Genomic DNA, 26,646 nt, shown 5'->3' with positions numbered 1-26,646 from the left:
GGGCTCTCCCACTCCTCTGGAGCAGGAAGTCAAGGAGAGGGTCCTGGAGAGCCCAGTGGGAGCAGACCACAGCTTCTGCGTGGGTCTGGCGAGGCCCCTGGCCATTGCCTGTAGGGTGGGGTATCTGACTTCCCAGGACACCAAATCCCAGTGGCTGCAGACCCCCCTTCGTGTCCAGCCCTAGAGTCTCAGCCTTGTGGAATCAGGTCAGCAGCCTGGAAGCTAATAGAATTTCCTAATCACGTTATGGAGAAAATCATCTCATTGTAGTGCCCGTGTTAGGAGGAATCCAAGTTCAAGCACTTCATTACCGGGAATTCTGACTTCACCCGTTCTCACTTCTCTAGGGCCCATTTGTAACCTTAAAGAGATTAGCTTGGCCAAGGGGGTCATTTGCAAAGTTAAAGGAATTAGTAGACCAAGATGGAGACACTGAAAAGTTAAAGAGATTAGCAGACTGCAGGCCCCCGGGAATGCCTTCTTGGCTTTTACTCAGTGAGATGACTCTGCCGAGTTCTAGTCAGAAAACAAAGCACAGTGTTGGGCACAGAGTGGGTCTGCATCAATATGGGAGGGCAGGGAGGAGAGTTACTTCATCTGCTGTATGCAGAAGGCCAGGTGGGGCTGGGAGTGGCACGCTGATCAGCCACTGGTTAGACTGCCATCCTTCTTGCCCCGATCACCTAGCAAGTTAGGGGCAGAGCTAGAACTCTAGCCCAAGCGTCCCAATTCCCACGTGTTTATCTGTCCACCAGTATCTATCCAGGGCCAGCTGGCTGCCTTGAGTGCCGAGCAGTGTTTGCGGCTCCAGGGCAATAGCAATGAACGGAACAGACAAGAGCCCTGCCCTCGTGGAGTTTGCAGTGTAGTCAGAAAGACAGATGGTTGACTGACCAATATTTCCAGGTAGCAGTAAGGGTCATGTTGTAGAAAGTTGGTCGGGGGAGGGTTGGAGATGGGGTCTATTAGAATAATCGAGGAAGGCCTTCCAGCATTAAAGTGGACAGGCAAGTGATTTTAGGGAGCCAGCCATGAAGATGTGGGAGAGTGGTGTTTTAGGCAGAGGGGACAGCAAGTGCAAAGGCTCCGAAGAGAAATAGGCTTGACGTGCTCAAGGAATGAGAGAGCCCCAGCCGGTTTGGCTCAGCCCACGGACTCAAGGGTCCCGGGCTCGATTCCCACCAAGGGCACATACCTCCGTTGCAAGCTCCATCCCCGGCCCTGGTCCATGCATGAGCAGAAGGCAACCGATCAATGTGTCTCTCTCACATCTGTGTTTATATCTCTCTCCCCTACCTTCCACTCTCTCTGAAAAGCAATGGGGGGGGGGGGAAGAGAGGGGTGAGAGAGCCGGGCAAGACCAGGTGTGGTGGAACCTGTGGAAAGGATCTGGAATGAGTTTGATGAGTTAAGATTTGGACGATGCAGAGCCTTGTAGGTGATAGAAAAGTTTGGATTTACCCTGAATAAGATGGGGGGCAGTGAACTGGGGAGAGCTGTTGATCGGAGGAGTATCATGATCTGATTTTTAAGGGTCTCTCTTTCTGCTCTGTAGAGGATAGAGGGAAGAGAAGAGGCCAGTTAGGAGGCTGTTGTGGTGGTTTTAGGAGACATGATGATAGCTTGCACTAGCATGGTGTCTCAGTCAGCGGTTGCCATGGTAATGCTGTGTAACAAACTACCCCCCAAAGTCAGTGGCTAACAATAAGTTTTTATTCTCACCCTCAGTTCTCTGCAGCTTGGCAGTGGTTTAGCTGGTATAGGTTGGGCTTGGCTGGGCAGCTCTGCTTCAGACTTCATGTTGGCTTGGCTCCACACTGGGTTAGACTCAGGGCTCCTCCTCTTGTGTTTGTGCTGAGGCCCAAGCTGAAGGAGTGGCAGCTACCTGGGGAAGCCCTTTTCGTGGAGGATTTCTGGAGGACAAGAGCAAGGCAGTTGGCACAGCATGTTTAAGACCCCGGTTCACATCATGCCCACTAACATCCATTGGCCAAAGCAAGTGTATGATCCATAGGGCAGGGAAGTTTACTGACCCAGCGTGGAAGGGGAAAGAATAAATATTTGCTAAATGGTAACTCAAACTATCACCAATAGTAAAGGAGGAGAAGAGATTTTGGGAGAATTTAAGACAAGCTGGTGAGTGAAGCTGGCCAGTAGACCTAGGTTACTATTGTTACACCAGGCACCTCAGCCCTCTCTGGTGCCTGTGCTTGAATACTTCCAGTAACTGGGAGCTCACTACCTCCCTAGGCAACATTTCCGGGCAATCCGCCAATTGCAAAGGTTGATCTGAACTTGAGCCCTGATGAATTTGGCTCCCACCCGGGGCCCTGGCTCTGCCACCCTTGGTAGCCTAGGCCCATTTTCCCTGTGACCTATAGAGACGATAGAACCTCGCTCTTGCATTCTGAACATCCAGGTGCCTTCAGCAGCCCCCGGCACAGACTCGCATACTGTGGTTAGGCAGGGCTGTGCTGATGTGAAGCCTCTGCGGGTCCCCCTTGGCTCTGTGGGGTGCTGAGTACACCTGGAGAATGCCGCTTCCGCCTCCCTTCGTCAGAACACGTCTCCATTTGCAGGCCTGCTCCCATTACCTACAGAAATGGTGCGAGCACGTTGGAAACAGAGCCAGTGGTGCAGAAGAGCATGGAGCGAAAGGGACCGTCTCCCTCTCCTACCCTCCCCCCACAGCCCCATTCCCCAGATATGACACTTGACCAGTTCAGTGTGTATCTTCCGAGTCTTTTTCTTGTTTTTCTGTCAAACCGTTTGTCCTGGAAGTGCTCCCAGGGGGGCACACGTGGAACTGCCTCTTTATTATCTGATCAGAGTCCAGAGTCGGATTGTACCCATAATTGATTTTAAAATCCTTCCTGTTGACTTGTTTTGTTTTTACGGTATCGGGAATGATGCTGCAGTGAACATCGCTGCCTGTGTATTTTGGGGGCACATGTATCATTATTTATGAAGTTAGATTACTAGATGAGGAGTTGCAGAGCCAATTTAAAATTTCCTTGGTAGATAGAGCCACACTGACTCCGCAGAAGTTCCCACCAGCTGTGTCCAGGCATTGTGCTCATGCTTCTATTAATGTCACCTGAGAGCATGGTGGATTTCTTTCAGCTTTGTTATGCTTTTGACTCAAGGGAGCATGTGGTCAATGAAGACGCCCAGATCATTTTTGTGTGGACTAACGTGTACCACAGCGTCTGGTCGGTAGAACTTGGTCATGCAGCTGCTGTCCACACTCGAGAATCACCACTGCCAAGAGATGAGAAGAGAGTGAAGGAAATGATGATCGGTGGGGGTTGTTAACTGGGAGGGAGGTGGGAGTAGAGAAGCCCAGCACCGGGTGTCCCATCAGGACCCCCATCCTGTCTCCCTGTGACCTCCCCAGCCTGAGACTGGGCAGCAGTCACAGGTCCAGCAGCTGCCCCAGGTCCAGTAGACACTTGTCCCCAAGCTGACGCCTGTCTCCTGGTTGTGCACAGACCACTCCGTCGGAGGAGCCAGGCAGGCCCCTGATGCTGACCCCCCAGGCTCCTGGCGTGGATGGCTTCGAGGGGCCAGGAGAGCGGCAGCGGGCCCTCAGCGCAGTCAGTGTCCTCACCAGCGCCCTGGAAGGTCAGCACCCCCCAGTGTCACCCAAACGCTCCCCACTTCTGGTCTGGGCACCTTCAACATTATCCTGACCTGAGCCGGGCATCGCCCGACTGCTTGGCCTGCCTTGGATATCCCTACCGCTGCTCCAGACTTATCAGTCTGTGTCCTCCGTCCTAGGTGTCCTCTCATTTGTTTCAGCTTGTTCTTTCCTGGGCATTCTCGGGAACCACGTCTGTTTTTTCCAAGCATTCCTGCAAGTGTCCTGGCCCGTCCCAGGTCTTACCAGCCTCGCCTTGTCTTCTCCCGAGCATCTCTATGTCTGCCTGGGGCCATCCTGTCCACATCTGTACCCATCTATTCTAAGTGTCCTTACTATCTGAACTTGCCTGTCTCAAATGCCTCCTTTTCAGTCTGTCGTCCCCTGACTGTCCCTATGTCTATGTGGAACTATTGTCTGAAGAGACCCTACATCTGTCTTAATCTATCCTGTCCCCAATCCATCCTGGCCTCCTGTTCCCGTGGCCCTCTTCTCTCATATTTCCAGGGTAAGGAGTCAGGACGCAGGCCCCCCTTTCCTTCATCTTCCCTGCCCCTTTCACTGTCCCCCTGCCACATATCAGCCCTGTCACCACCACCCCCAGCTAAGTTATGTGTGAATCATTCAACAAAAGCAAACCAGCGCATTGGCTGTCCCCCCAGAGCTGGAGGAGTCTCACCGCAAGTGTCCGCCGTGCTGGAACCGCTTCGCCCAGCGCTACCTGATCTGGGAGTGCTGCCCCCTGTGGATGTCCATCAAGCAGAAGGTGAAGTTCATGGTCATGGACCCATTTGCCGACCTCACCATCACCATGTGCATCGTGGTCAACACGCTCTTCATGGCCCTGGAGCACTACAACATGACGACTGAATTTGAGGAGATGCTGCAGGTCGGAAACCTGGTAAGGGCCACTGGAAGCTGACTCTCCAGGGGGCATCCTGTTATGAAAGCCTCTTGGCCAGTTGTCACAGCCTTCACGGGTCGGGGAGGAGGGATCCGGGGCGCAGAGGGTCTTCCGATGGTAGGAGTCACCGCGGAAGGCATCTGGAAGCAGCGAGTTTTAGGGTCTGCTTTTAAGGAACTGAGAGATGCTGTTGGGAGTGAGAGGTTGGCAGTGAAGGTAAATGAAGATGCCCAGAGGCTATGAAGCAAAAGGGAGGTGGGGCTGAGCCTAAAATGTGTGGGAACATGAGATCTGGCCGTAGTAGGTGGAGGAAGGGAGTGCATCCAGGATGAGGCAGCTCTCCGATAGCCAGAGCTTCTGTGGGTGAACATGAGCGTTTGCTGGATGGAGGAAGGGATGGATGGATTGTGGGAGGGAGAGAAGGTGGGAGGGAGAGAGATGGATGGATGGATGGATGGATGGGCGCAGTGAGGAAATGAAGCAGAGCCAGACCTGAATTCTGATTCAGCTCTTACTAGCTATGTGTGACCTCAAGGATATCACTTAGGCTCAGTAATTGGCACAAAACATATTTGTTGAATTTAATAAATGTGAAATTAGTATGACAGTAACAGCCTCATAGGAAGCTCATGAGGACTGAATAAAATAATATGTGTAATGCACTTGGCTCAGAGTTTGATAAACAGTAAGTGCTAAAGATAAATGATAGCTGTGGTTATCATTGTTGTTACTACTTAAAGAGACTGTCCCTGGAAGTCAGAATGTCTGGTTTTAGTTCTGATTTCTTTCTCTCTTGAGATTAAATCAAATCGGTCCTACCTCTTCACTATAGAGATGAGAAACTGAGGCCTGAGAGGTGACATAGTGGTGACAGATGTAGCTACTGTCTCCTGACTCTGAGCGACAGAATCCTATGGGCTCTGTCCAGATAAACAGCAAGTCAGCCCTTCCCCCAGGGGATCCTCGGGCAAAGCTGGCAAAGACGCCACTGGCTTTCAAAAGATGCTCCTGGGATCCTCACCAAGTTTGGGGAAAGGAAGGGTGTCATTTGATCTAATGTCTCACTTGCTGCAGACTCAACCCTGCCTTGTCCAGCTGCACAGGTGCCCACCCCCAACCAGGCAGGTGGGCCTCCCACACTTTGGGGTATGAAGATTGTCTTCTCTTATTATTTTCCATATCCAGGACTCTAGATTGCTCTCTACAGGATCTATTCAAATTTTTTCACAAATGTGAGTCCATTTGCTATAATGCTACTTTTATATGCAAACAGAAGGGAAAGCTGTTTCTATAGGCGACTCATGACACTGTTGTGTCTCCCCTTGCATCGGTCTTCAGGTGGTGGTTACGTAGGGTTTCAGGTGAATGCCTGAATGTTTTAATGGAATGTGACCCGTGGTTAGGACTGAGCAGTAAGTCGAGGTGATAAGGAGCTCTGTTGGCTTCACTGGTTCGTTAAGTAGTGATTGAATTGCAGCTGTGTGAAACTTGTGGTTCAGTTATTACTAATAGGTCATGTAGTTGGATTATAGCTATATTTTGTTCTGTTTGGACAGCTTTATTGCTAGTGTGTAAGGTTTTTAGTGTCTTGCAGTTATTTTAGATGGTTTAAATATTCAATGGAAAGAAACTAAACCACAGAAATAAGCATCGGTAAATAATCTTGGTATGGGAAAAACCTTTTGAAGCATGTCACTAAAGACAGATTCCAGAAAGGAGAAGGTTTATAGAGTTAAGTAACTTTTAGCCCATCATATAATCAAGAGTAAAAGACAAATGAAACTTCTGTTCCTAGCAATACTGTAGACAAGCCTGAAAAGTCCTTGACTACAAGACAATTAAAAATATAGCCAACGTTCTTTGACATGCATAGCGAAGTTCATGAGAAAGTAACAAAAATGCCCCAAAACAAAGAGGGACTTAAAAACCATAGCCATAAACGTGGAATGGTTCTGTAGTTGCTCTGGATAGGGGGGATGGGGGAGTAGGGGATGATTTGAATAGTCTGTGGGTTTGGATTTCAGCGATCATGCAGAGATAAAACTTGTCTTTGGGACAGTGTGAGTAGGGGTTGTAACTAAGTAGCCCCATAGGAATATGACCCTACGTTCAGTAAAATGGTGAACCAGAAAACCCCACACACTGACACTGGGAAGTGATAAAGAAGGAAGCGTGTCAGTCTGAGCCAGCAAATGCAGTACTTAGAGGGAAATTTATAGCCTACACTATACAGGGTAGGGCAAAAGTAGGTTTATAGTTATTTAGAAAATAATACAATAATTAAATAAGAATACATATATTAAGATGTATTATAAAGTTATAGTATTGGTGCAAAGACAGAAAATTGGACCAGTGCTACAGAACTGAGAACTCAGAAATAGGAAATGCGTATTTGGAGACTTGATAAATAACAGAGATGGCATTATAAATCAGTAGGAAAATAAGACCATTTAATAATAAAAATGCAAGGAAGAATGGCTATCTATAGAGAGGAAAATATATTTAGATCCCTATCGAACACATATTCTTAATCTGTTGTAGGGAATTGGATCCAACACCTAAATGTGATAAAGTAAAATTTTTAAGCGTTTAGAAGTGGGTGGAAATATTTAAAATCTTGGGGTTGGGAAGGCTTTCTTCAACAACACAAAGAGTTATGCCATGAAAGAAAAGATTGATAAATTTACTTATATTAAAATTTAAAATACCCTAAAATAAAGGATACAATAAAACAAAGCAAAATCACTACCGTAAACAAGAAATTGATACTGTGAAAAGTATTTAACTAGAAAGACATGAAATCTAGAATCAATATTGAACGCTTACACATCAGTAAAGAAAAGAGGGGCAACCCAACGGCAAAAAGACCAGCACAGTGGACAGAAGAAATGACAGGCGGATCGCAAAGGGGAAACTCAGATGGTTGTAAACAAATGAAACACAGAGGAATGCAAATTAGAGCAACACTGAGATACTATTTCTCACCCCTAAGAAAATCAAAAATAAACTTCCATGTGTTGACAAGGATGTGAAACAGTGAGAACTCACACTTTGTAAGCCTGTGGATTTGGTACAGCCATCGCAGGGAGCAGTTGTACAGTCAGGCAAATCACAGGTGTGCATACTCTCTAACTTAACAATTTCAGATAGATCCATATTCTTTAGAAATTCTCACATGTCTGTAGAAGGAGACACGTACAAGAAGGTCCTTTGCAGTGTTGTTAGGTGTAGGGAAAATTGGAATCAACAAAGATGTCAGGTTATTGGGCAGATTAAAATAACAACATACAAAGCCTTCCAGCCCGGTTCTTAGGACACAGGCCCTCAAGAAACAGTGGCTGGTTGTTATTCCAGTGAGGAGAGTTCAGCGAGTGGACAGGGAGGAAGCGGGCACAGCGTGGACAAAGGTCTTGAGCCATAAGTATTTATAGGAATGCATGTATTTGGCACATGGGGAGCAAGGGCACGTCCTGTGGCACACAGACTAGAAGGAGCCTGGGGTTGGGTCCCCTGCCCTCAGGCACTTCCTAAACTGAGTCTCTGCAGAGCCTTCTATGGGCCTGGCTGTTTCTGAGGGACAGGCTGGCAGGTCATGGTCGGTGAGCAACAGAGAGGGCTAGGGGTGTTAGGCCAAAGGTACCCCTAAGGGGCTAGGCCATGGCCAGGCAAGCCCCCACTGGGAGCCTGGCTGCAGTCAGAGCTGGCAGCCCAGAAGGGAGACCCTGCTGGAGCAAGCCTCAGGAGGCAGGGCTCCCCCGATGGCCAGAGGGTCTTACCAGCCCAAACATGGGGAACCCTTGCTTCCCGCTCCCTCCCCTAGGTCTTCACAGGGATCTTCACAGCAGAGATGACCTTCAAGATCATCGCTCTCGACCCCTACTACTACTTCCAGCAGGGCTGGAACATCTTTGACAGCATCATCGTCATCCTCAGCCTCATGGAGCTGGGCCTGTCCCGCATGGGCAACCTGTCAGTGCTGCGCTCCTTTCGCCTGGTACCTGGCTGGGCCCTCTGCAGGGAGGCAGGGTGGGGGCCAGGGGCACTGAGGCACAACTCCCCTTTGAGGTCACCACTCAGTCACCCCAACTCTGAGTCATCATGCCTTCACCCAACAGCTATTGGCTGGGTACCCCTGGGTGCCAAGCCCGGTGCTGGTGATGTGGGGGGGACACAGAGGTGGGCAGGACAGAAGGAGATATCCCTCCAGATGAGCAATTGGGGTGGCCATCCTGATGACTGGCAAAGCCCTTTATGATTCCCCATGGCCCCTTTAGTCCTCACAGGATCCCAGGAGTGGGCTGGTATTACTGTATACCCATTGCACAGATGGGCAAGTCAGAGATGGTCTGAGGTGGCCTGGAGGGGTATCTGATGAAGGGTCAGCAAAGGAAGGACATTCCATGTTGGGGGAATCTAGGAAGCTCCTGGAAGGAGCTGAGGACAAAGAGAAGGGCTGAGTGGGGGAGATGAGGCTGGAGCTGTTGACGTGACTCCCAGAGCAGAGCCCGCCGAAGCCACCGTCAGGCTGTGGAAAGAAACAGGAGTGTGTGCTTTTGGAGAAACCAGGGGAAGAGATGTCAGTGACTTTCAAGGGTTCCCTGGGGTTTCAGGCGGGACCTGGGGGAGGGAGGTAAGGGTGTCCATGGGCGGTGGGAGCCAGAGCCTATCACAAGGACCCCTCCCTCCCCAGCTGCGGGTCTTCAAGCTGGCCAAATCATGGCCCACGCTGAACACTCTCATCAAGATCATCGGGAACTCTGTGGGCGCGCTGGGCAACCTGACGCTGGTGCTGGCCATCATCGTGTTCATCTTCGCCGTGGTGGGCATGCAGCTCTTCGGCAAGAACTACTCAGAGCAGAGGCACCGCATCAGCGACTCGGGCCTGCTGCCGCGCTGGCACATGATGGACTTCTTCCACGCCTTCCTCATCATCTTCCGCATCCTCTGCGGCGAGTGGATCGAGACCATGTGGGACTGCATGGAGGTGTCCGGGCAGTCGCTGTGCCTGCTTGTCTTCTTGCTTGTCATGGTCATTGGCAATCTTGTGGTAAGTGGGCCAATGGCCTTACACACACACTTTCCCTTACTCGTCCATTCATCCACCAGCTACCCATCCCCCCAGTCATCCATCTGTCTACTCACTTACCCTTCCTTCCATCATCCATCCACTCATTCATTCAGCCGTCTGTCTACCAAACCACCCATCCACCCATTGATCTCTCATCTCTCCGTCTATTTACCCACCCATCCATCCATCTACTCATTTACCCATCTGTCTACTCATCCAATCATTCATCTACCCACCAACGTACTCACATAACACTTTTCATCAATTTATTCATTCACTTACCATTTATTCTTATATCTCTCTACTCATCCATGCATCTACCCATCCAGCCAGCAAACACTCATAAATCACCCATCCACTAACTCACCTATCCATCTGTCCATCTCTCCATCAATCTATCTACTCAGTTACAAAACTTTATATCCATTTATTCACTTGCTCACCCAGCCAGCCATCAACCCACATCGACTCATTCACTTACCATCCATTTATTCATCACCTATTCATTATCTGTCCACCAACTACCCGATCCATCACCCCCCCTTATTCATACACAAATATACACACACGTACCTAGTTATCCATTCATTTATCCACTCATCCATTCACTTGCCCACCCATCCATTCAGCCACTCAGCCATCTTTCTACCCATTCATCTATTTCTCCACTCATTCATCCAGCCCATATCCATCTGCCAACCCACTCATCCATTCATTCATTCACCAGTTCCATCTATCTACTCATTTATCCATCTGCTTATCTACTCACTCACTTATTGACCCATCCATTCATATCACTCTTCATTTGTTCATTCATTCATTAATTCACCCACTTATTTCCCTGTTTATTCATTATTTACTCATTTTATATTCATTAATTTATTTACTCACCTACCCATTATTCTATTAGTCATTCACCGGCAATGGTTTATCACATGGTTTTTCAATTCATCTTAACAAACATCTGCTGAGCCCCTGTTGCATGCAAAATATTGTGCCAGATGCTGTTGGACATACAGAGGTGAATGTGGCCCTGACATTACTCATCAGCTTGAGAGAGTGGGGAATTCAAAAAGGCATGAAATAACTCTCAAACTGGCCAGAATGATCAGCTCATGGGCGTTGATCCCCTCCAAATGGAAATCAAGGAAGGCTTCCTGGAGGAGTGTTTAGAGCTGACCTGGTAGACAGGTGATGCTAGAGAGGGAAGGAGTAGGGTGAACAAAGCACAGGTGCAAGCAGATGGTGGTCCAGGTGAGGCAGGGCCTGTGGGGGCCTTGTATGTCTCCCTGGGCAGCTGTGGTAGGCGTTCCTGCTGTCCTGTTATGAAGGATCCAGACCTTTGCTTCTGTGACCACCTATCTGTCAAGGGCAAATGCATCTTGCCTTGTGCCTTTACACTGTGGGGAATCCTGGAGTTGAGAGAGACCAAAATCTAAATGACGAAGAAGGTATCTTTGCAAGAGGCAAGGCTGAGGCAAGTTAGTGGTTCAGGAAGAAGTCAGTGTCTTCTGTGGACGTGGAGCCACCTTCTGGGTATACAGGTGGCCCACACATGCTCAGACATCATACCTGCATGGTCTGGCTCCCGAGGGCATGGGCAGCCCAGGCTCACATCAGCTCATAGAAGGGTTTTAGTTGGCGCGAGTACTATGGCTGCAGATTCTAGCGCCCTTCCCCAGACTGGCCTGTTTTCTCCTCCCGCATGCCTTCTCCAGGCCAGGGCAGGCCAGGCAAAGTGGGGTGAGCTTCATCCTCCCTCAGACCTCACAAGTGGAGCTGCCCAGAGAGGGAGCAGAGCCTCGGTGTTCCTGGAACCCAGCTCTTTGGCCGCACAACCCCCCTCCCATCTCCTTAAACTGGCTGCCCAAGGGGTGGAGCCTCGCTTAGCCCCTGGCCCAGCCCCAGAGCCACCAGGCTCTTTGTGTTCCAAGGAGGGCGCAAGTACACCGAGCTCTTAGCCCAGGGCCAGGCTGAGCTGCCCTCAAACGCACAGCCCTGCGATTTCCAAGCGGATCTGTCTGCGGATGAGAAGATTAGAGACTGCTGGGGGAGGGAAGTTCTGGGCCCACGCAGCTCCCCTCCCCTGCCCTGGCTGCCTCAGGAATTGGGCTGCTGCCGGGCGTGGGAGGAAGCAATTGCCATTAAAATGGGAAGTGATGATCAGGCAAGGGCTGGGGAGCAGCAGCATGATTGACAGGGAAAGCACTGGAAGAAGACAAACTTCTGAAGCTGGCGACAAGGGAGGCCCTCATGTCCTGTGTGGGTGGACAAGGCTATCCAGGTGCTCCCTGCCCTGCCCCCAGCCTGGGCACCAGACACCTGGAGGTCAGGGGAGGATCCAGGGTGGGCAACCAGGAACAGAGGAGGCCGGCCAGAGGTCTGCGTTAGACAGTGGCTCTGAATCACATCACATGCCCCGCCCCCAGTGATGACACAGAAAAGGCTGCCAGGTGTCAAAAATAAACATTTCTCCATTGAGATAGAATCCGGAAGTCCTGCTTCTTTTATTATTTTTTTAATTTTTTTATTTTTATTGATTTTTAGAGACAGAGAAGGGGAGAGAGAGAGAAACATCAACATGAGAGCGTAACATCAATTGGCTGCCTCCTGCATGCCCCCAACCGGGGATCGAGCCCGCATCCCAGGCATGTGCCCAGGACACCTAACCAACTGAGCCACACGGGCCAGGGCCCGAGGCCCTCCTTCTTAACCTTTCCATACTGTCCATACTTGTCCTGCCATTGTTCCCTTCTCTGCTCAGTGCCCCCTGTGCCTCACCTGGAAAGCGTACTCAGACCTGGGGACACAGGTGGAGGGTGCCCCACAGCAGGAGCCCCAGGTTTTTAAGTGGGAAGCCGGCTTCAGTGGGAAAGTCAGAGGCACGTCACTATCCCTCTTTTACCAGTGGACACAGAGGCCCCTTCCCGGGAAAGCCCCAGTCGCTCGGTGGGATTCTGTCTTGTTCCCAGCGACCCCACATTGGACCCCGGTTCCCAGGAGCAGCCCTGTGCTCACCCTGACCCCACTGCCCCCATCACTCCCAAGGCAGCAAGGCCCTGTCTGTGGGCTTTGACACTGCATGGACCCATGCTTCTCCCACTGAACCTGGGCCAAGACACAAGAGACCCAGGTTGTACAACCTCAACTCCCTCTGTATCCAAGACCTTGGGAGAAAGGGTTAGAATTTGTGTTTCCTCTCATAGCCAAACTCTACATTCACGAGAGTAGGGGTTAGGATCAGGGGCAGGGCCCAGGTTTCAACCGAGAGCTGTTGCCTTTGGCAGTCCTTGAGGTCCCAGGGCCTCGGTTTCCCCGTCCTGGGCCGGAGGCTGAGCCCCCGTGCCCGGTGCCTGCCTTGGTGAGCCCGATGCATGGTCTCCGCAGGTCCTGAACCTCTTCCTGGCCTTGCTGCTGAGCTCCTTCAGCGCGGACAACCTCACGGCCCCCGACGAAGACGGCGAGATGAACAACCTGCAGCTGGCCCTGGCCCGGATCCAGCGGGGCCTGCGCTTCCTCAAGCGGACCACCTGGGACTTCTGCTGCGGGCTCCTGCAGCGGCCTCAGAAGCCCGCCGCCCTGGCCCCCGGGGGCCCGCTGCCCGGCTGCGTCGCCGCCTCCAGCCCCCCACCTCCCGCGGAGACGGAGAAGGCCCCCCCAGCCCGCAAGGAGACGCGGTTCGAGGAAGGCCAGCGGCCAGGCCAGGGCTCCGCTGGGGACCCGGAGCCCGTGTGCGTGCCCATTGCCGTGGCTGAGTCAGACACCGATGACCAGGAGGGCGAGGAGAACAGCCTGAGCACAGAGGAAGAGTCCAGCAAGCAGGTGGGCCCCACCGGCTGCCTTTCCCCCACTCACATGCAGCACCTACTTGTTAGGGCCCAGGGCTCTGCTGCCTGGGGTGCCCTGCCTCTCTCAGAGCAACCGCCCCTGCCAGACTGCCACAGCAGGGCTGGGCGGAGGCAGAAGACAGGGTCCCCCAACAGCTTGCCCTGTAGAGGGTCCCTGAGACTAGCTCTCAACCCTCTCCCCAACCCAGCCCAGCAGGGGATCTTGGAAGGGGCCGCTGTCCACAATTTATCCCCTGGCTGGTCATGGGCAGCTATTTTACAGGAAGGGAAACTGAGGTACAGCAAGAGAGAGAGACTTGCTGGGAATTCCTCATGCTTCTGGGACAGAGCCGGGACCCATGGCCCCCGACCCCACTCTGACCATTGTCCCCCTCCAGGACTGGCTAGGCGAGTGTCTTGTCAAGGTAACAGTGCAGCCTCTGACCTCCCACTGCCCCTTCCCCTCCTCCCAGGCCCAGGGCTAATTCTGAGATTTAAAAATAAGCATCCCGAAGATGGCAGGTGTCAGAGACGGCACTATCTTATCTCCCAACCTGTTATTTTTAACACTTAGGACCAGAGTCTGGACACTGCCCCCTTACTGCTCCATCAGTTTCATCGTGGCCCAAGCCAGGCTCAAATGGCTTTTTCTTGGGTGTTCAGGTCCAACCATGAGGACGGGCTCTCTCTGTTTAGTGGCCCATCTTGGCCGCTTCCTCTGGGCCTGTGCCGGGTGGGTCTGGCCGGGAAGAGCATCTGCTCCCCCTGCGTGGAATTTGATCTGAGGCTTCAGACTTGGTTCCTCAGCCTCCTGCCTCTCTGTGGTCCCAGAGGCCAGCTTCAGCCCTTTCAGTCAGGCCGTGGGACAGTGACAGTGTCAGGGGGAGGGGGTATTGGTGTTGCCAGGACCACAGCTTCCAGTTATCTCCAGGATGCGCTCAGCACAGGAGTGGAATTCGCCTGACTGCCCCTCCTTGCCCCTCTCCATTGCTTCTCTTGAGCCCGTGGGCTTTGGCTCCCTGGGGCCTGTGTGTGTGTGTGTGTGTGTGTGTGTGTGTGTGTGTGTGTGTGTGCAAGCAAGCTGGAAGTGCCATAGGAACTTGCAGGAAAAATCATGTCCTTCCAAAGTGGGGTTGCCACATGTGGGAGCTGGCATGGCAGCCTAGCTGCACCCTTCCAGGAAATGGGAAGAGGGGGACACTGATGCCAGGCAGGCCAGGGGCTTTGTCTGGCTGTCGGCCCTTTACCTGGACCTACCAGGAGCCCCCCAGCCCCCCACTCAGGGCTTCTGAGGGAGGGTCTTCAGTGAGATGAGTCCCCACGAGGAGGGCAGGAGGCATGGGCGGGGCCTGGAGCTCATGGACTGGAGGTCTCTTCAGCAGGAACCCCAACCTGTGTCCGGCGGCCCAGAGGCCCTCCCGGAGCCCAGCGCCTGGAGCCAGGTGTCAGAGACCGCCTCCTCCGAGGCCGAGGCTAGTGTGGCTCAGGCAGACTGGCAACAGCAGCGGCAAGTGGAGCCCCAGGCCCCAGGGTGCAGTGAGGTAACGCACACCTTTGTCCCTGAAGCCGGTGGGGCACTGCCTCTTGGGCTGGAGCTAGGCTGAGAGGTCCCAGCACGTGCCTGCGCTGGCTGATGGGACGGATCCACAGCAGCTGTCACAGGCAACGTAGGAGACCTGTCTGCAGAAGGGACCACGGGCAGCCCTGTTCTGATGGGAGAGATGGGATGGCGTGGGGCCCAAAGCCATAGGGAAATCCTAGAAGCTGCCATCCCAGGACTGTGGTGCAGGACTAACCCCAAACCTCCACATGTTCGCCCATCCTCACTCAGTCCCTGTGCTTTGGTCCCATTTGGCACATGTTTGTCCTGTGAAGGGCCCCATCTCGGGACTTCTGGAGCTTGGAAAACAGCTCTTGGCTTCTTGATACATTGGCCACCAGCTGCTTCTCACCGGGACTAAAGCAGAGGCCACAAATGAGAGGCCCACTGTAGGGTTTTGCTCTGACCACAAAAAGGGTTTAAATTTGAATTGGCCATCAACATTTAAAACTGGAGAGCTTTTATGTAAAAAATTTGCATTTCTGGCTTCTCTTGAAAAAAAATTGGAAGAACTGCCCTGCTGGAGACAAGTGGTCACTGTGTCCTGGCGGGAGCTCTGGTTCACTTCAGAGCCCACCTGCCTGCCCCCATTTCATTACCTGCCTGGCCCCTATAAGCATCTGTGTTTGCCATCCCCGAGCTAACAGAATGTGGCCCTGCCAACTACATCCCCACCCCCACTCCCACTCACGCCAAACACCGTGGAAGGCAAACTTCGCATTCAGAGACGGTGCTTGGGGCCATTGTCTTGCCTAACCAGGAGCTGAGACTTGCTCCAAAGGAACATTTCTCCTTTGCCTTGTCTGTTCCATGGGATGGGCCTGTGGGATGGGCCTGTGGGAAGCTTTGTGATCATGGCCAGTTTCGGAGCGTGAGGGCCTGGTGGAGCCATCATCCTGACCACAGGTCCCATCTCCCGTGGGGGATCTGACACATGAAGGCATGTGGAAACAGGAAGACACGGGAGGGGCAGAAAGTCGTAGAGAAGGGCCTTCCTACTGGAATGTGGACCTTGGAATGATTTTTGGACTCCTTCCTCTCTTCACATCAGTCCATGTTGGACCCGGTGAAAGGGAGAGTGAGGTAGGCAGGGGTCCTCCGGGAGAAGGGCCCTGTCATCTCACTGCAGTGGGTCTTGAGAATGTGTCCTCGTGACAAGCCCGCATCCTTTGGGCAGCTCCCGTGTCTGAAAGAAAAGAGAGCGAAGACCTCCGGCTGTGCCTTTCTCAGCTCCCTGCCGCACAACAAGGCTGGAAGGAAAAGAGATGACCCTCCAGGCCACGGGGACCACAAAGGCAGAGCCTCACCCTGGGGCCATGGCTCCACCCTGCACCCAGGAGCACCCTCTCCATTCCCACAGGGACTCAGTACTTCCCCATGGGAAGCCTAAACATTAAAGCTAGACATCTGTTAGAGAGGACTTCGAGACCCCAGCGGAGTTAGTCATGGAAGGAAGAGAAAGGAACAAGTCGGGGAGAAGAAGCACCAGGATCTCAGACGCCAGCATGGCTCTGAGCGGAGCCTGAGCCTGAGCCACAAGGCGGCCACCTGCGCTGGGGGTCTGGGGATTTAGACATGATCTGACTCCAGTGAAGGCTCCCCTGCCTTCCCAGGCCTGTCCTGCCACGCTTGTCCTTAGAGTGGCCTCTTAGAGGCAGAGCCTGCCACGGGCTTCCTGTGCAAAGGACTTACTGAGGGAGTGCTCTCCGGAGAGACCCACAGGGAAGAAAGAAGCAGGGTGAGGCAGAGGTAACAGCTCCCAAAGGCATTGTCACTGGATTCTAGCCTCAGCTTGGCTCCCTCCGTATCAGTCGCTGGGTGTCAGCCACCCTGGCTTTCGTCATAACCCCAAGCAATTTCTAGAAATGTCAGCACCCTACCTAAAGACAGTTTTCTGGAGATGCAGCCAGTGTTCACAGCGGCTGGGATGGGTGCACTGGCCTAATAGAGGGGATCTGGGCAGAGCACCCGCAGTGGCCGCTACAGCCCCCAATACACCAGTGCTCACATGCAACACACACATTCAGGGAATACACCATGTGCACACACCTCTCTATAATCAGGTTAAGCGAGGTTAGGCGGCCAGGCAGGGAATGTTCCAGCACCTTCTGGCTCTTACTCTAGGCTCTGCACCTCACACCAGCACCCACATGAACTGGGCGAGAAGCATGGGTGGGTTGCTGGCCTGTTCCCTGCATGTCTGACCTTGCACCTATGTGTGCCCATGATGCTGGTTCTGACTCTATCCTGGTGTGGCATGCCTGCTTCCCCTGCGTGTGCCAAGCTACCACTCTGTCCATGTCCCAGTGTGTGCCTGTGTTACCACCCTATGCCTGTTTCGTTTCCAGTGGAATGAATGTCTTACCCCCAGTATTTTTCCAGATGCCTTCACATCCCCACACCTCTGCCCTAGACCCCAGCAGACCACAGACCCTCTGGGGCAGGTTCCCACTCATCCTGGGCTCAGGTTCCCCAGGAGTGCAATAGAAGATAGTCTGGGCACCTCCCATCTGGGAGCCCCAGGCTCCCCCAAACTCTGGGCTGGAGGCTGCTACATAGCCCACACTCATGTCCTTGCCCACCGGGCCCCACGCTCTTGCCCACAGACCCATGAGGACAGTTACTCCGAGGGGAGCACAGCAGACATGACCAACACGGCTGACCTCCTGGAGCAGATCCCCGACCTCGGCGAGGACGTCAAGGACCCAGAGGACTGCTTCACCGAAGGTCCTCACCTGGGTGTCCCTTTATCCCAGCTTCAGCCTTGCCTGGAGGGGCAGGAGGACCAGCAGCTCCTTGGGGCATGGGGCCACATTACACCCCACCCTGCCCAGTGCCTACCCTCCCTCCCCTGTTCATCATGACCAGAGGCATGGCGAGTCTGCCAGTGGTCTACTGGGCTCGGCAGCTGTGGGGCATCTGTGCCAGGGACTGGAGACACTGCGTTTGTGGAGTGACAGCATGACTGTGCCCCCACGGCAGCAAAGACGGGGTCTAATTCACCTGTCCCCTCAGGCCCTGGCATGGGGCCTGGCATGTGTAGTTTTTATGGTGAATTGGTGGTGTATTTGGGGGGCAGCTGAGGATAAAATGAGGGATTGCCCTCCACGTGGCACATCATTTGAGGCTGCCAATGAAGGGTCCACCCTTCCCAGGGCTCAGAAACTGCAAACATAGAGAAGGCCCAGGGAATTCTGGAATATTCCAGCAGGAGGAGGGTTTCCCAGATGAGCAGAGGACAAGGTGGAGCCCATCCAACCCCAGTCTTCCCCTGCCCACCCCTGCCAGGCCCTTCCCCCACTCCTGGGGTGCCTGGTCCATCTGGCATTTCCACAGAGTACCTGCTGAGTTGGGCGCCTGGGGACAGCACCCACAGCCCTCCTGGTCCCCCACGGCCCCGCCCACCATGTTGCCCGCTCGTCACCCATCACTGTAACCTCTCTCGGTCATTCCTTCTGCCATCATACATGGGCATTCGAAGGCCCTGGGCTGGGCCTGACCCCTCTCCCTTCCCCACAGGCTGTGTCCGGCGCTGTCCCTGCTGCACTGTGGACACCACACAGGCCCCAGGGAAGGTCTGGTGGCGGCTGCGCAAGACCTGCTACCGCATTGTGGAGCACAGCTGGTTCGAGACGTTCATCATCTTCATGATCCTGCTCAGCAGTGGAGCTCTGGTACCCTCCCGGGGATGCTGGGCTGGGCAGGGAGGGGAGGGCGGGGAAAGGAGGTCTCCACCTGAAAGCCAGGTCAGAAACTGGGACATAACCTCTGCTGAAAATGCGCTCTCCCAGGGCCCCAGCTCAGGAATTAACTCACAAACTCAACGCCCATAGCTCAGATAGAGGTGAGAGCAGGTAGGGCTCACAGGGGTCATCTGTCCAGGCCCTCTTGTTTCACAAAAGGGCAGTTATTTGCCCCAGATCACAGTGCATAGCTGCTATAGGTCACAGGTCACCAGCCTCCCACACCAGAGCTCTGGTGACTCCCCACTGTGTGCAGCTTCAGGCGCTCCATCAGGCTGATCCAATGCAATCCATGATCCTGGCTGAGACTACAGTGGTGGCTCCACTTACTCCAGGTTTTCCAGAGCTAGAGACCAAGCTGCATAGTTCACACATGATTACATTTCATCCCACAACAACCTTTTGTGGAAACATTAAGTAACTTGCCCAAGGCCCTACCACCCAAAGTAGCAGATGTGGCATTTGAACCCAGACAGTCGGATTCCAGAGTCCTCTGTCTTGACCTTCCATTTGTTCAATAGTCTTTTCCAAGCTCTCCTTGTATCTACTTCTGTGAGCCATGGGGGAGCAACAAGAGGAGGAGACCCTGGCTTTGGCATCAGGGGTTCTCCATCTAGTTGGGGAAACCAGACTCAGCAAATTTGAGAGAATCAAAGATCAGCTCAAGAAAGTTGAGCAAAAATGGAGATGACTCAGGGTGATGGGAGGTCAAGGGGAACTGGTGCAATCAGGAAGGCTTCCTGAAGGAAACAGATGGAACTGGACTGTGGAGGACAGGGAGGTTTGTTGAGCCCAAGAGAAGCAGTGAGACCTTCCAGGGATGCCCCTATCCGGCTCCCAAGCACCCAACTCTGATCTCTCAGATCTCTTATTGGAAGAAATGGAACAGCCCCAGAAAGGGTTCTGGGAGGTGCTAGTGAGAAGGGAGAGTGATGACCAAGAAGGCAGAAGAAATAGAAACATTCCTGATCCAGCGGGAGCAAGCACCTGATATTGTTGGGGATGAACAACTAACAGGGGGAATGCTTGGGACTACAGAGTAGGAGAGGGCCACTTTGATCCAAGACTATGTGCCTCCAGTCTGTGATGCCTCCTGTGGGGGCAGGCCATGGGGAGGCACAGTGGCTGTCACTTCTAAACCTCTGGGCCCCCCACTCTACCCTGTACTGCCCCACTCCTGTTCCAGAGTTGGCCCAGAGCCATGACTTGCAGACTGCATGCTGCTTTACCATTGGCAGCTAGAGCGAAATCTCTGCAGTGTTCAGAGAAGGATGATTTGACAATATGTTAACGAGTTTTGTTTTTAAACAACCACAAACAAGGGCAGCCAGAGCCATTCAGTCTGGGCTGTGGAGGAAAAGCTCAGCCTGGCATAAGTGAGGAGGAGTTTTGGCAAGCAAAGATGAATCTAATCAGGGTAGACAGCCAAGCACTGTTTAAAAAAAAAAAAAAAAAGTCGATGATATATCAAGAAAAAGAAGTCTCAGCATGTTAAAGTTATAAACTTGTTTAACAGAAAGCAGACTATATATCCCTTCCAAATTGCTGAAGGGATTTTTTTTAAAGAAAACATAGATCTTACAGCAAAAGATAGAAAAAAAATAAGCAACAAGAAAGCATTAAATCGGGAAATGAAAAATAATATGGCAGAGGCGAGATCAAATATGTGTTTTAATAATAAATGTAACTGGATAAAATTCATCTTTTAAAAGAAGAGGATTCTGAATGGATCTTTACAAAAACTTCAGCTATTGCTCTCAAATGACAAACCTGGGACATTGTGACTCAGAAATATTAAAAGTGAAATAAGATATTAGGCAAATGAAAACAATGACACCAAAAAAACAGAGTGCTTTTGTTTGTTAATATTAAACAAGGTTGAATTCAAGGTAAAAAACTTGAGATAAAACAAGAGTGTCCCACCTATATTAAAAATATGACTATTATGACTATATTTGCTTGGGATTGCATAGCACTTACATAAAGTAAAAACCATTGTGGTGGGGGGGGCAAGTGGCAACAGTGCAATAATGCAGGGAGATTTTGCCACACGCCTATTCTTTTTTTTTTTTTTTTTTTAAGGGAGCCCAAGGTGAGTGATGAGAAAGTAAGAGAGAACTTCACATTTTTAGATTTTTTTTTTATTGATTTTTAGAGAGAGGGAAAGGAAGAGGGAGAGAGAAACATCAGCGTGAGAGTGGAACATCGATTGGCTGCCTCCTAGTGGGGATGGAGCTCACAACCTGGGCATGGGCCCTGACAGGGAATCCAACCGGCAACCTTTCAATGCTCAACCAACTGAGCCATACCGGCCAGGGCTCCTTTCAGTTCTCTTTTTTTAATTTTTTAAAATTGATTTTAGAAAGAGAGAAAGAGAAAGAGAGAGAAAAATATCAATGTGTTGTTCCACTTAATTTGTGCATCCGTCGGTTGATTCCTGTAGGTGCCCTGACCAGGGACTGAACCCACAACCTTGACGTATCAGGATGACGGGAGGGTTAGCTGTATGTGGTCCCGTGTTTCCTAAACTTCACAGCTAAAACTGTCTTTACCATCATTTATTTAAGGTTTTCCTTTAGATCAACTCATTGTTTTTGTTTGGTTAAATACATTTATTATAAAGGGAAACTTGTAATGATGATTGCAATTGGAAACCAACATTATTTCCTATGAAAAGTAGGTAACCACATAGAGGAGAGTAAAAACAAAAGACTTTTATGTTGTTTCCCGCAGAAGGCTGTGAGCTGAGCCTGACACCCTTCCTCCTTGTTAAAATGGGAGATCAGCCAGTTCTGGAAAGGTCTTTCAGGTGCCCGAGCCCAGAGCTGAGACTTGCCCTTTAACATAAAGGAAGAGGCATTCTCGCCACGCATTCTGCTCCGTTGTCCGCTCACCACGTCAGACCATTTCCTGGCCCGCCGGTGGCACACAGGTTCCTCGGAGAGCACGCTGGCGTGTGCACCGCTGACCGTGGAGTCCCCTCCCCTAGCGTCTCACCTCTGCCCCCCCGCCCTCCTGGGTGGCAGTTATTGTGAGAGTTAATGCCTCATGCGGGGTGGGACTGGCCATGGTCGGGAGGTCATGTCCCCTTGTCCAACCTGGTCTGCAGGCCTTTGAGGACATCTACCTGGAGGAGCGGAGGACCGTCAAGGTTCTGCTCGAATACGCCGACAAGATGTTCACCTACATCTTTGTGCTGGAGATGCTGCTCAAGTGGGTGGCCTACGGGTTCAAGAAGTACTTCACCAACGCCTGGTGCTGGCTCGACTTCCTCATCGTGGGCGTGAGTGTGGTCCTGGGGGACGAGGGGAGGGGGCGCCATTGCCGGTGCGAGCAGGAGCTGAGACGGAGCCGGAGGGACAGAGTGACAGGCCGCCGGGAGTCCGGCTAAAGTGGAGACACTCGGCTGTGCTGTGGGGCAGGCAGAGGGGAAGGAGGCCAGAGCCTGGGGTCACGGGGAGAGACCTGGGCCCTGCCGTCAGAACCCCCAATTTGGGGGGGACAGAGGAGCAGAGGGAGACCTAGGTCTTGTCCTCAGGAGCCCCCTGGCTTCTGGGGGAGACTAGAGCCATCGTATGAAATGGTGAAGAGCAGTTCAGGCAGGGGTGTGAGCCAGGGCAGGGGTGGGGCTCACCCTCGCAGCATGGCTGGAAGTGGGGAGCAGACGAGCCTGTACTGTGCAGAGATCACGGCCTGTTGTGAATGTCTGTCAGCCCACTAGACACAGGGCCGTCTGCACAGGGGACAGTGATCCAAAGGCCACGGGGACAGGGTTGGTGAGGAGGTGCTGGGCAGGCAGGAGAGGTCCTCCTGGCTCAGGAAGATGGTACCCCCTGGGGAGGAAGAAAGGGGGGTGGAGTCACCTGTGAGCAGGGAGAAAGCCATGAACGCTGGCCCAGGGGTTCTGGGTGGCTGCCCTGGAGGATCGGGTAGCTGGCAGGGTGTGCCTGCCCAGGCTGTGTCCAGGAAGGGCCTGGGGCAAGAGGTTCACACATCCTCTGAGAAGAGTGAGAGGCCCTGCCCCACAACTACTCAGGCCCAGGGCACTGCTGGGTGCCACGCAGGGTCCGAGGGGGAGAGTCCCAAGATTGCACAGTCAGCCCGTGGAGAAGGAAACCGGGGCTCACAGCGGGGAGAGGCCTTGCCCAAGATCAGGCAGAAGGAAGTGAGTGTTGGAATCCAGCTTTCCTGGCATTGGCCATGCTGCCCCCATCCCCCAGCCCCACACCTCGTGGGAAAGGGGGTCTTCAGGCCTCAGGGTCTGGAGAAGGATATTTTCAGGATCAATTAATGCATTTTTTCCATATTGAGCATCTATGAGCAAGAGCTATGGTAGGTGCTGGGGATCTGAGGGAACAAAAAGACAAAAACCCTGCCAGCGCAGAGGATCAGTAAACCTACTAAGTTAGCCGGTTTTATATTGTCAGAAGGTAATGTGTACCATGAAGATAAAGGAAGTGAGGGGGGCATTAAGAAGGCCAGGGCGCAGGGGGAGGAGAGGTGTAGATCACAGCTTTAAACAGGCTGGCAGGAGTGGGCCCATTGAGGAGACATTTGAGCAGGTTTGAAGGAAGTTGAGGTGAGCCAGGCAGATGTCTGCAGAACATTCCAAGCAGATGTTGGAATGGCAGTGCCAAGGTCCTGTGGTCAGTGCATGCCAGGCACACTTGAGGAATGACAGGAAGGCCAGAGCAGCTGGAACAGTGAGTGGGGGAAGCAAGTGCAAGAGATGAGACCAGATGTGTGGGGCAGAAAGGTGCAGCCTTTGGAAAACAGGGGCTTTTATTAGAATGAAATGGGAAGACACTGCAGAGCTTTGAACAGAAGAGTGACATGAACTGAGTCATGTTATTAAAAGATCACTCTGTGGGGTGGTGGGGGAGGGGGCCCGAGTGGAAGGAGGGAGAAGAGTTGGGAGGCCAGGGGAGAGGTGACGGTGGCCTGGCCACGATGGTGGCAGTGAAAGTGGTGAGAAATATCTGAACTTCTGATGTATTTTGAAGACAGAGCCAACAGGAAATCCTGATGGGTTGGAAGTAAGGTGTGAGACACAGAGAGGAGGCAGGGATGACGCCAAGACTGTGGCCTGAGCAGCTGGAAGGATGGAGTTGCCATCAACTGAGTTGGGGAGACTATGGGTGGGGCAGCTGGGGCTAGAACAGACGTCAGAGGTGGCCTGCTGGGAATTAGGCAGACCAACTGGCCTGGGGGCTCTGCCCTCAGGAGGCCATCCTGGGAGATACACCTCTGCCTCTCCAGGAATGGGGACCCGAAGCTGGGCATCCTCAAGGGGTGCCCCCTCTGCCCAGCCCCCTCCCACCAGGTGTTCCAAGCCTGGGAGGAGGCTGTGGCAGCCAGGCCCTTGGCCATGGCTCCTCACCACCCCCAGGCTGCCCTGAATGCCAAGGTCCTATTACTCATGATGGCATCCAAGGGCCATTTCCAAGCTCTGTTCCCAGGCCAGCGGTGAAGTAAGAGGGACTGATGCCCATGGAGCTTTGGAAGGATGAAGTCCACGGGAAGGAAATGCCATAGCGGGGCGGGGCGGAGGGGACAGATTGCTGAGGCTCTCCTTGCCCCAGAATCTCCACCTAAGCCTCCCTTCTTTGAAGACGTCAGAATGTCGCAAAGTCTGACTTTGGGGAAGTGCCCCAGAGGAGTCTGTCTGCTCATACTCAACCCAGGACAGTCCTTCCTTCACCAAAAGAGGCCCAAGAATTTGACTTCAAGGAAAACACATGGGAACCAGGCTTTGTGTCCCTGCTCCTCCGCATCAGCAGGTGGCTTTGGAGGCTCTCAGTAAAGGTGTATCTCAGCCAGGACACACTTGGACTTGCCCCCAGTCTCTGGGGCCCCAGGAAGGCTGGCCCAGTGCCTGTGAAGACGAGCCAGTCGGGAATAATCAAGACTGGACACGGGGAAGGCCTGCTGGCCCCCTCACCCCAGCCCTGTTCTGGGTGGGCCAGGAGCTCTTCCACCTGCCTGTCTCTAGAGCTATCTCCGCGTCTCCCACCTTGCCTCCCACAGGTCTCACTGATCAGTCTGGTGGCCAACACCCTGGGTTTTTCTGAGATGGGCCCCATCAAGTCGCTGCGGACGTTGCGGGCACTCCGACCCCTGCGAGCCCTGTCACGATTTGAGGGCATGAGGGTAAGAGGAGTGGCTGACTTCCCAGGACATACTTTAGGGGAGAAATACCCCCCACACCGTAGCAGCAACCTGCAAATAAACCAGAAACTTAGCTCACAGAACATGTCCCCTGAAGCCCATTCCCATCAGTCTCTGGCATATTCAGCCACCCTGTTGAAAACTAAGTTTCAAGGTCATGGATTCAGGCAGGGCCAAGAAGGGAAGGGCAGGTGCTCTGGAGTTGCAACAGACTTTAGGGTGCAAAGAGAAAGGTGTGTGCTCTCCCACTGTCCCCTCACCTAGGCTTCCAGCTGTGGGTCACTCTTCCTTGGGGACAGGAAGTGTTCTGCGCCTCCCTCCCCCGCAGGGACCTATGGCCAGGGAGTTCAGCAGGTTGGAGATGGGGGTGTCTTGAAAAGGGCATATTCTCTGGGCACCCCCAGGAGCTGAGTCTCTCCTCTGTCCTCTCGAGGTTGTGGTCAACGCCCTGGTGGGCGCCATCCCGTCCATCATGAACGTCCTCCTCGTCTGCCTCATCTTCTGGCTCATCTTCAGCATCATGGGAGTGAACCTCTTTGCGGGGAAGTTTGGGAGGTGCATCAACCAGACTGAGGGGGACCTGCCTTTAAACTACACCATCGTGAACAACAAGAGTAACTGTGAGTCTCTAAACATGACCGGCGAACTGTACTGGACCAAGGTGAAAGTCAACTTTGACAACGTGGGAGCTGGGTACCTGGCCCTGCTGCAGGTGGTGAGTCTCAGAAAGGAGGGACTCCCTTCCTCCCACTGGTTCTCTAGCAACAGGCGCCTTCACCCTCGGTGTGGGCAGGAGGGGGACAGTGAGGCCACTCTGAATCCTCACAGTCGGATCACATTGCCCAAAGGAGGCCAAGGTTCTCCAGACTTCTTGGCTCCGTGAGAAGTCCCCAGATTTTTCTTTCCAGAGCAGATGCCACATTCTCCAAAGTCCATGGCATGGGGTTCAGCACTGAGGCAGAACTAACTGCCCAGCCAGCAGCCAGGTTGACCTCCTCACACAGTCGGTTTTGGCAGTGCGATGGCACAGCTTAAAAATGAAGGACCATAGACGCCCAGAGCTGAACTGTTAGCAAAACGGTGGCTCTCGCCATCCCTCTGTTACAAAAAGTAGTGAAATTTTCTATATTGTTTAAAATAATAGATTTACTTCCATCTCCAATGGGCAAGACGCATGATGTTTAAACACAGCTCTACTCAGTCTTTCCAAAGTTGTCATTGATTTGTGAGGATGGTGGCTTTAGTGAATGTAACACAGGCCATTAAATTAAACTACGAATGTCCTTAACAACAGAAATGCAGACAGAACCATAACTCATGAAGCTGCAGCTGGCTTTTCTTGCTATCCCAATCTTAAGCTCAGACATGTGTCTCTAATCCCCAAAGCAAAAGAAAACTTAGTGGGACTCCTACCTGAAAACAAAGCACGTCTACTCACACTTCCACCCACCCCTTAAGTCCAAGTGGTAGCTTTCTCCAAAGACTCCCCTGGAACCCCTCAAGGAGAAGATTAGAGCTGAATCCAGAGAGCCTCCGATCCCTGTGACCATCCCTCTGAATGTCAGAATTGAGAACTGTCTATAGGCAGAACCACGCAGCAGCTGGCAAGAATTTAGTCCCAGGCATCTCCTAACCTTGTGTGGTCCTCAGCGGTTTCCAAAGCATTTCCAGGCCTCCCTGGACAGGTGAGGGCCTC

At 52.7% G+C, this 26,646-nt stretch overlaps 1 protein-coding gene across 2 annotated transcripts in view; it reads left to right on the top strand.

Moving 5' to 3' along the window:
• SCN5A (sodium voltage-gated channel alpha subunit 5) overlaps nucleotides 1-26,646 on the top strand; it is a gene marked incomplete at its 5' end in the record, with an annotated part of 54,425 nt that overhangs the window by 18,764 nt on the left and 9,015 nt on the right. Inside the window, 11 exons of one of the 2 annotated variants that reach the window (XM_081159187.1) lie at nucleotides 3,492-3,624; nucleotides 4,303-4,541; nucleotides 8,365-8,538; nucleotides 9,235-9,591; nucleotides 13,000-13,434; nucleotides 14,822-14,980; nucleotides 17,646-17,766; nucleotides 18,559-18,713; nucleotides 21,892-22,065; nucleotides 24,810-24,932; nucleotides 25,384-25,665. In XM_081159187.1, coding sequence (XP_081015313.1) covers nucleotides 3,492-3,624; nucleotides 4,303-4,541; nucleotides 8,365-8,538; nucleotides 9,235-9,591; nucleotides 13,000-13,434; nucleotides 14,822-14,980; nucleotides 17,646-17,766; nucleotides 18,559-18,713; nucleotides 21,892-22,065; nucleotides 24,810-24,932; nucleotides 25,384-25,665 — 2,352 coding nt within the window. Of the gene's footprint in view, nucleotides 1-3,491; nucleotides 3,625-4,302; nucleotides 4,542-8,364; nucleotides 8,539-9,234; nucleotides 9,592-12,999; nucleotides 13,435-14,818; nucleotides 14,981-17,645; nucleotides 17,767-18,558; nucleotides 18,714-21,891; nucleotides 22,066-24,809; nucleotides 24,933-25,383; nucleotides 25,666-26,646 lie in introns of both variants that reach the window. The other variant, XM_081159186.1, reaches the window with a different exon arrangement.

This window comes from Miniopterus schreibersii (assembly GCF_964146895.1).
Source record: "Miniopterus schreibersii genome assembly, chromosome: 15".
Lineage (NCBI taxonomy): Eukaryota > Metazoa > Chordata > Mammalia > Chiroptera > Miniopteridae > Miniopterus > Miniopterus schreibersii.
Note: the sequence above shows the minus strand (reverse complement) of the source record. Positions and strands in the feature narration are given on the sequence as shown.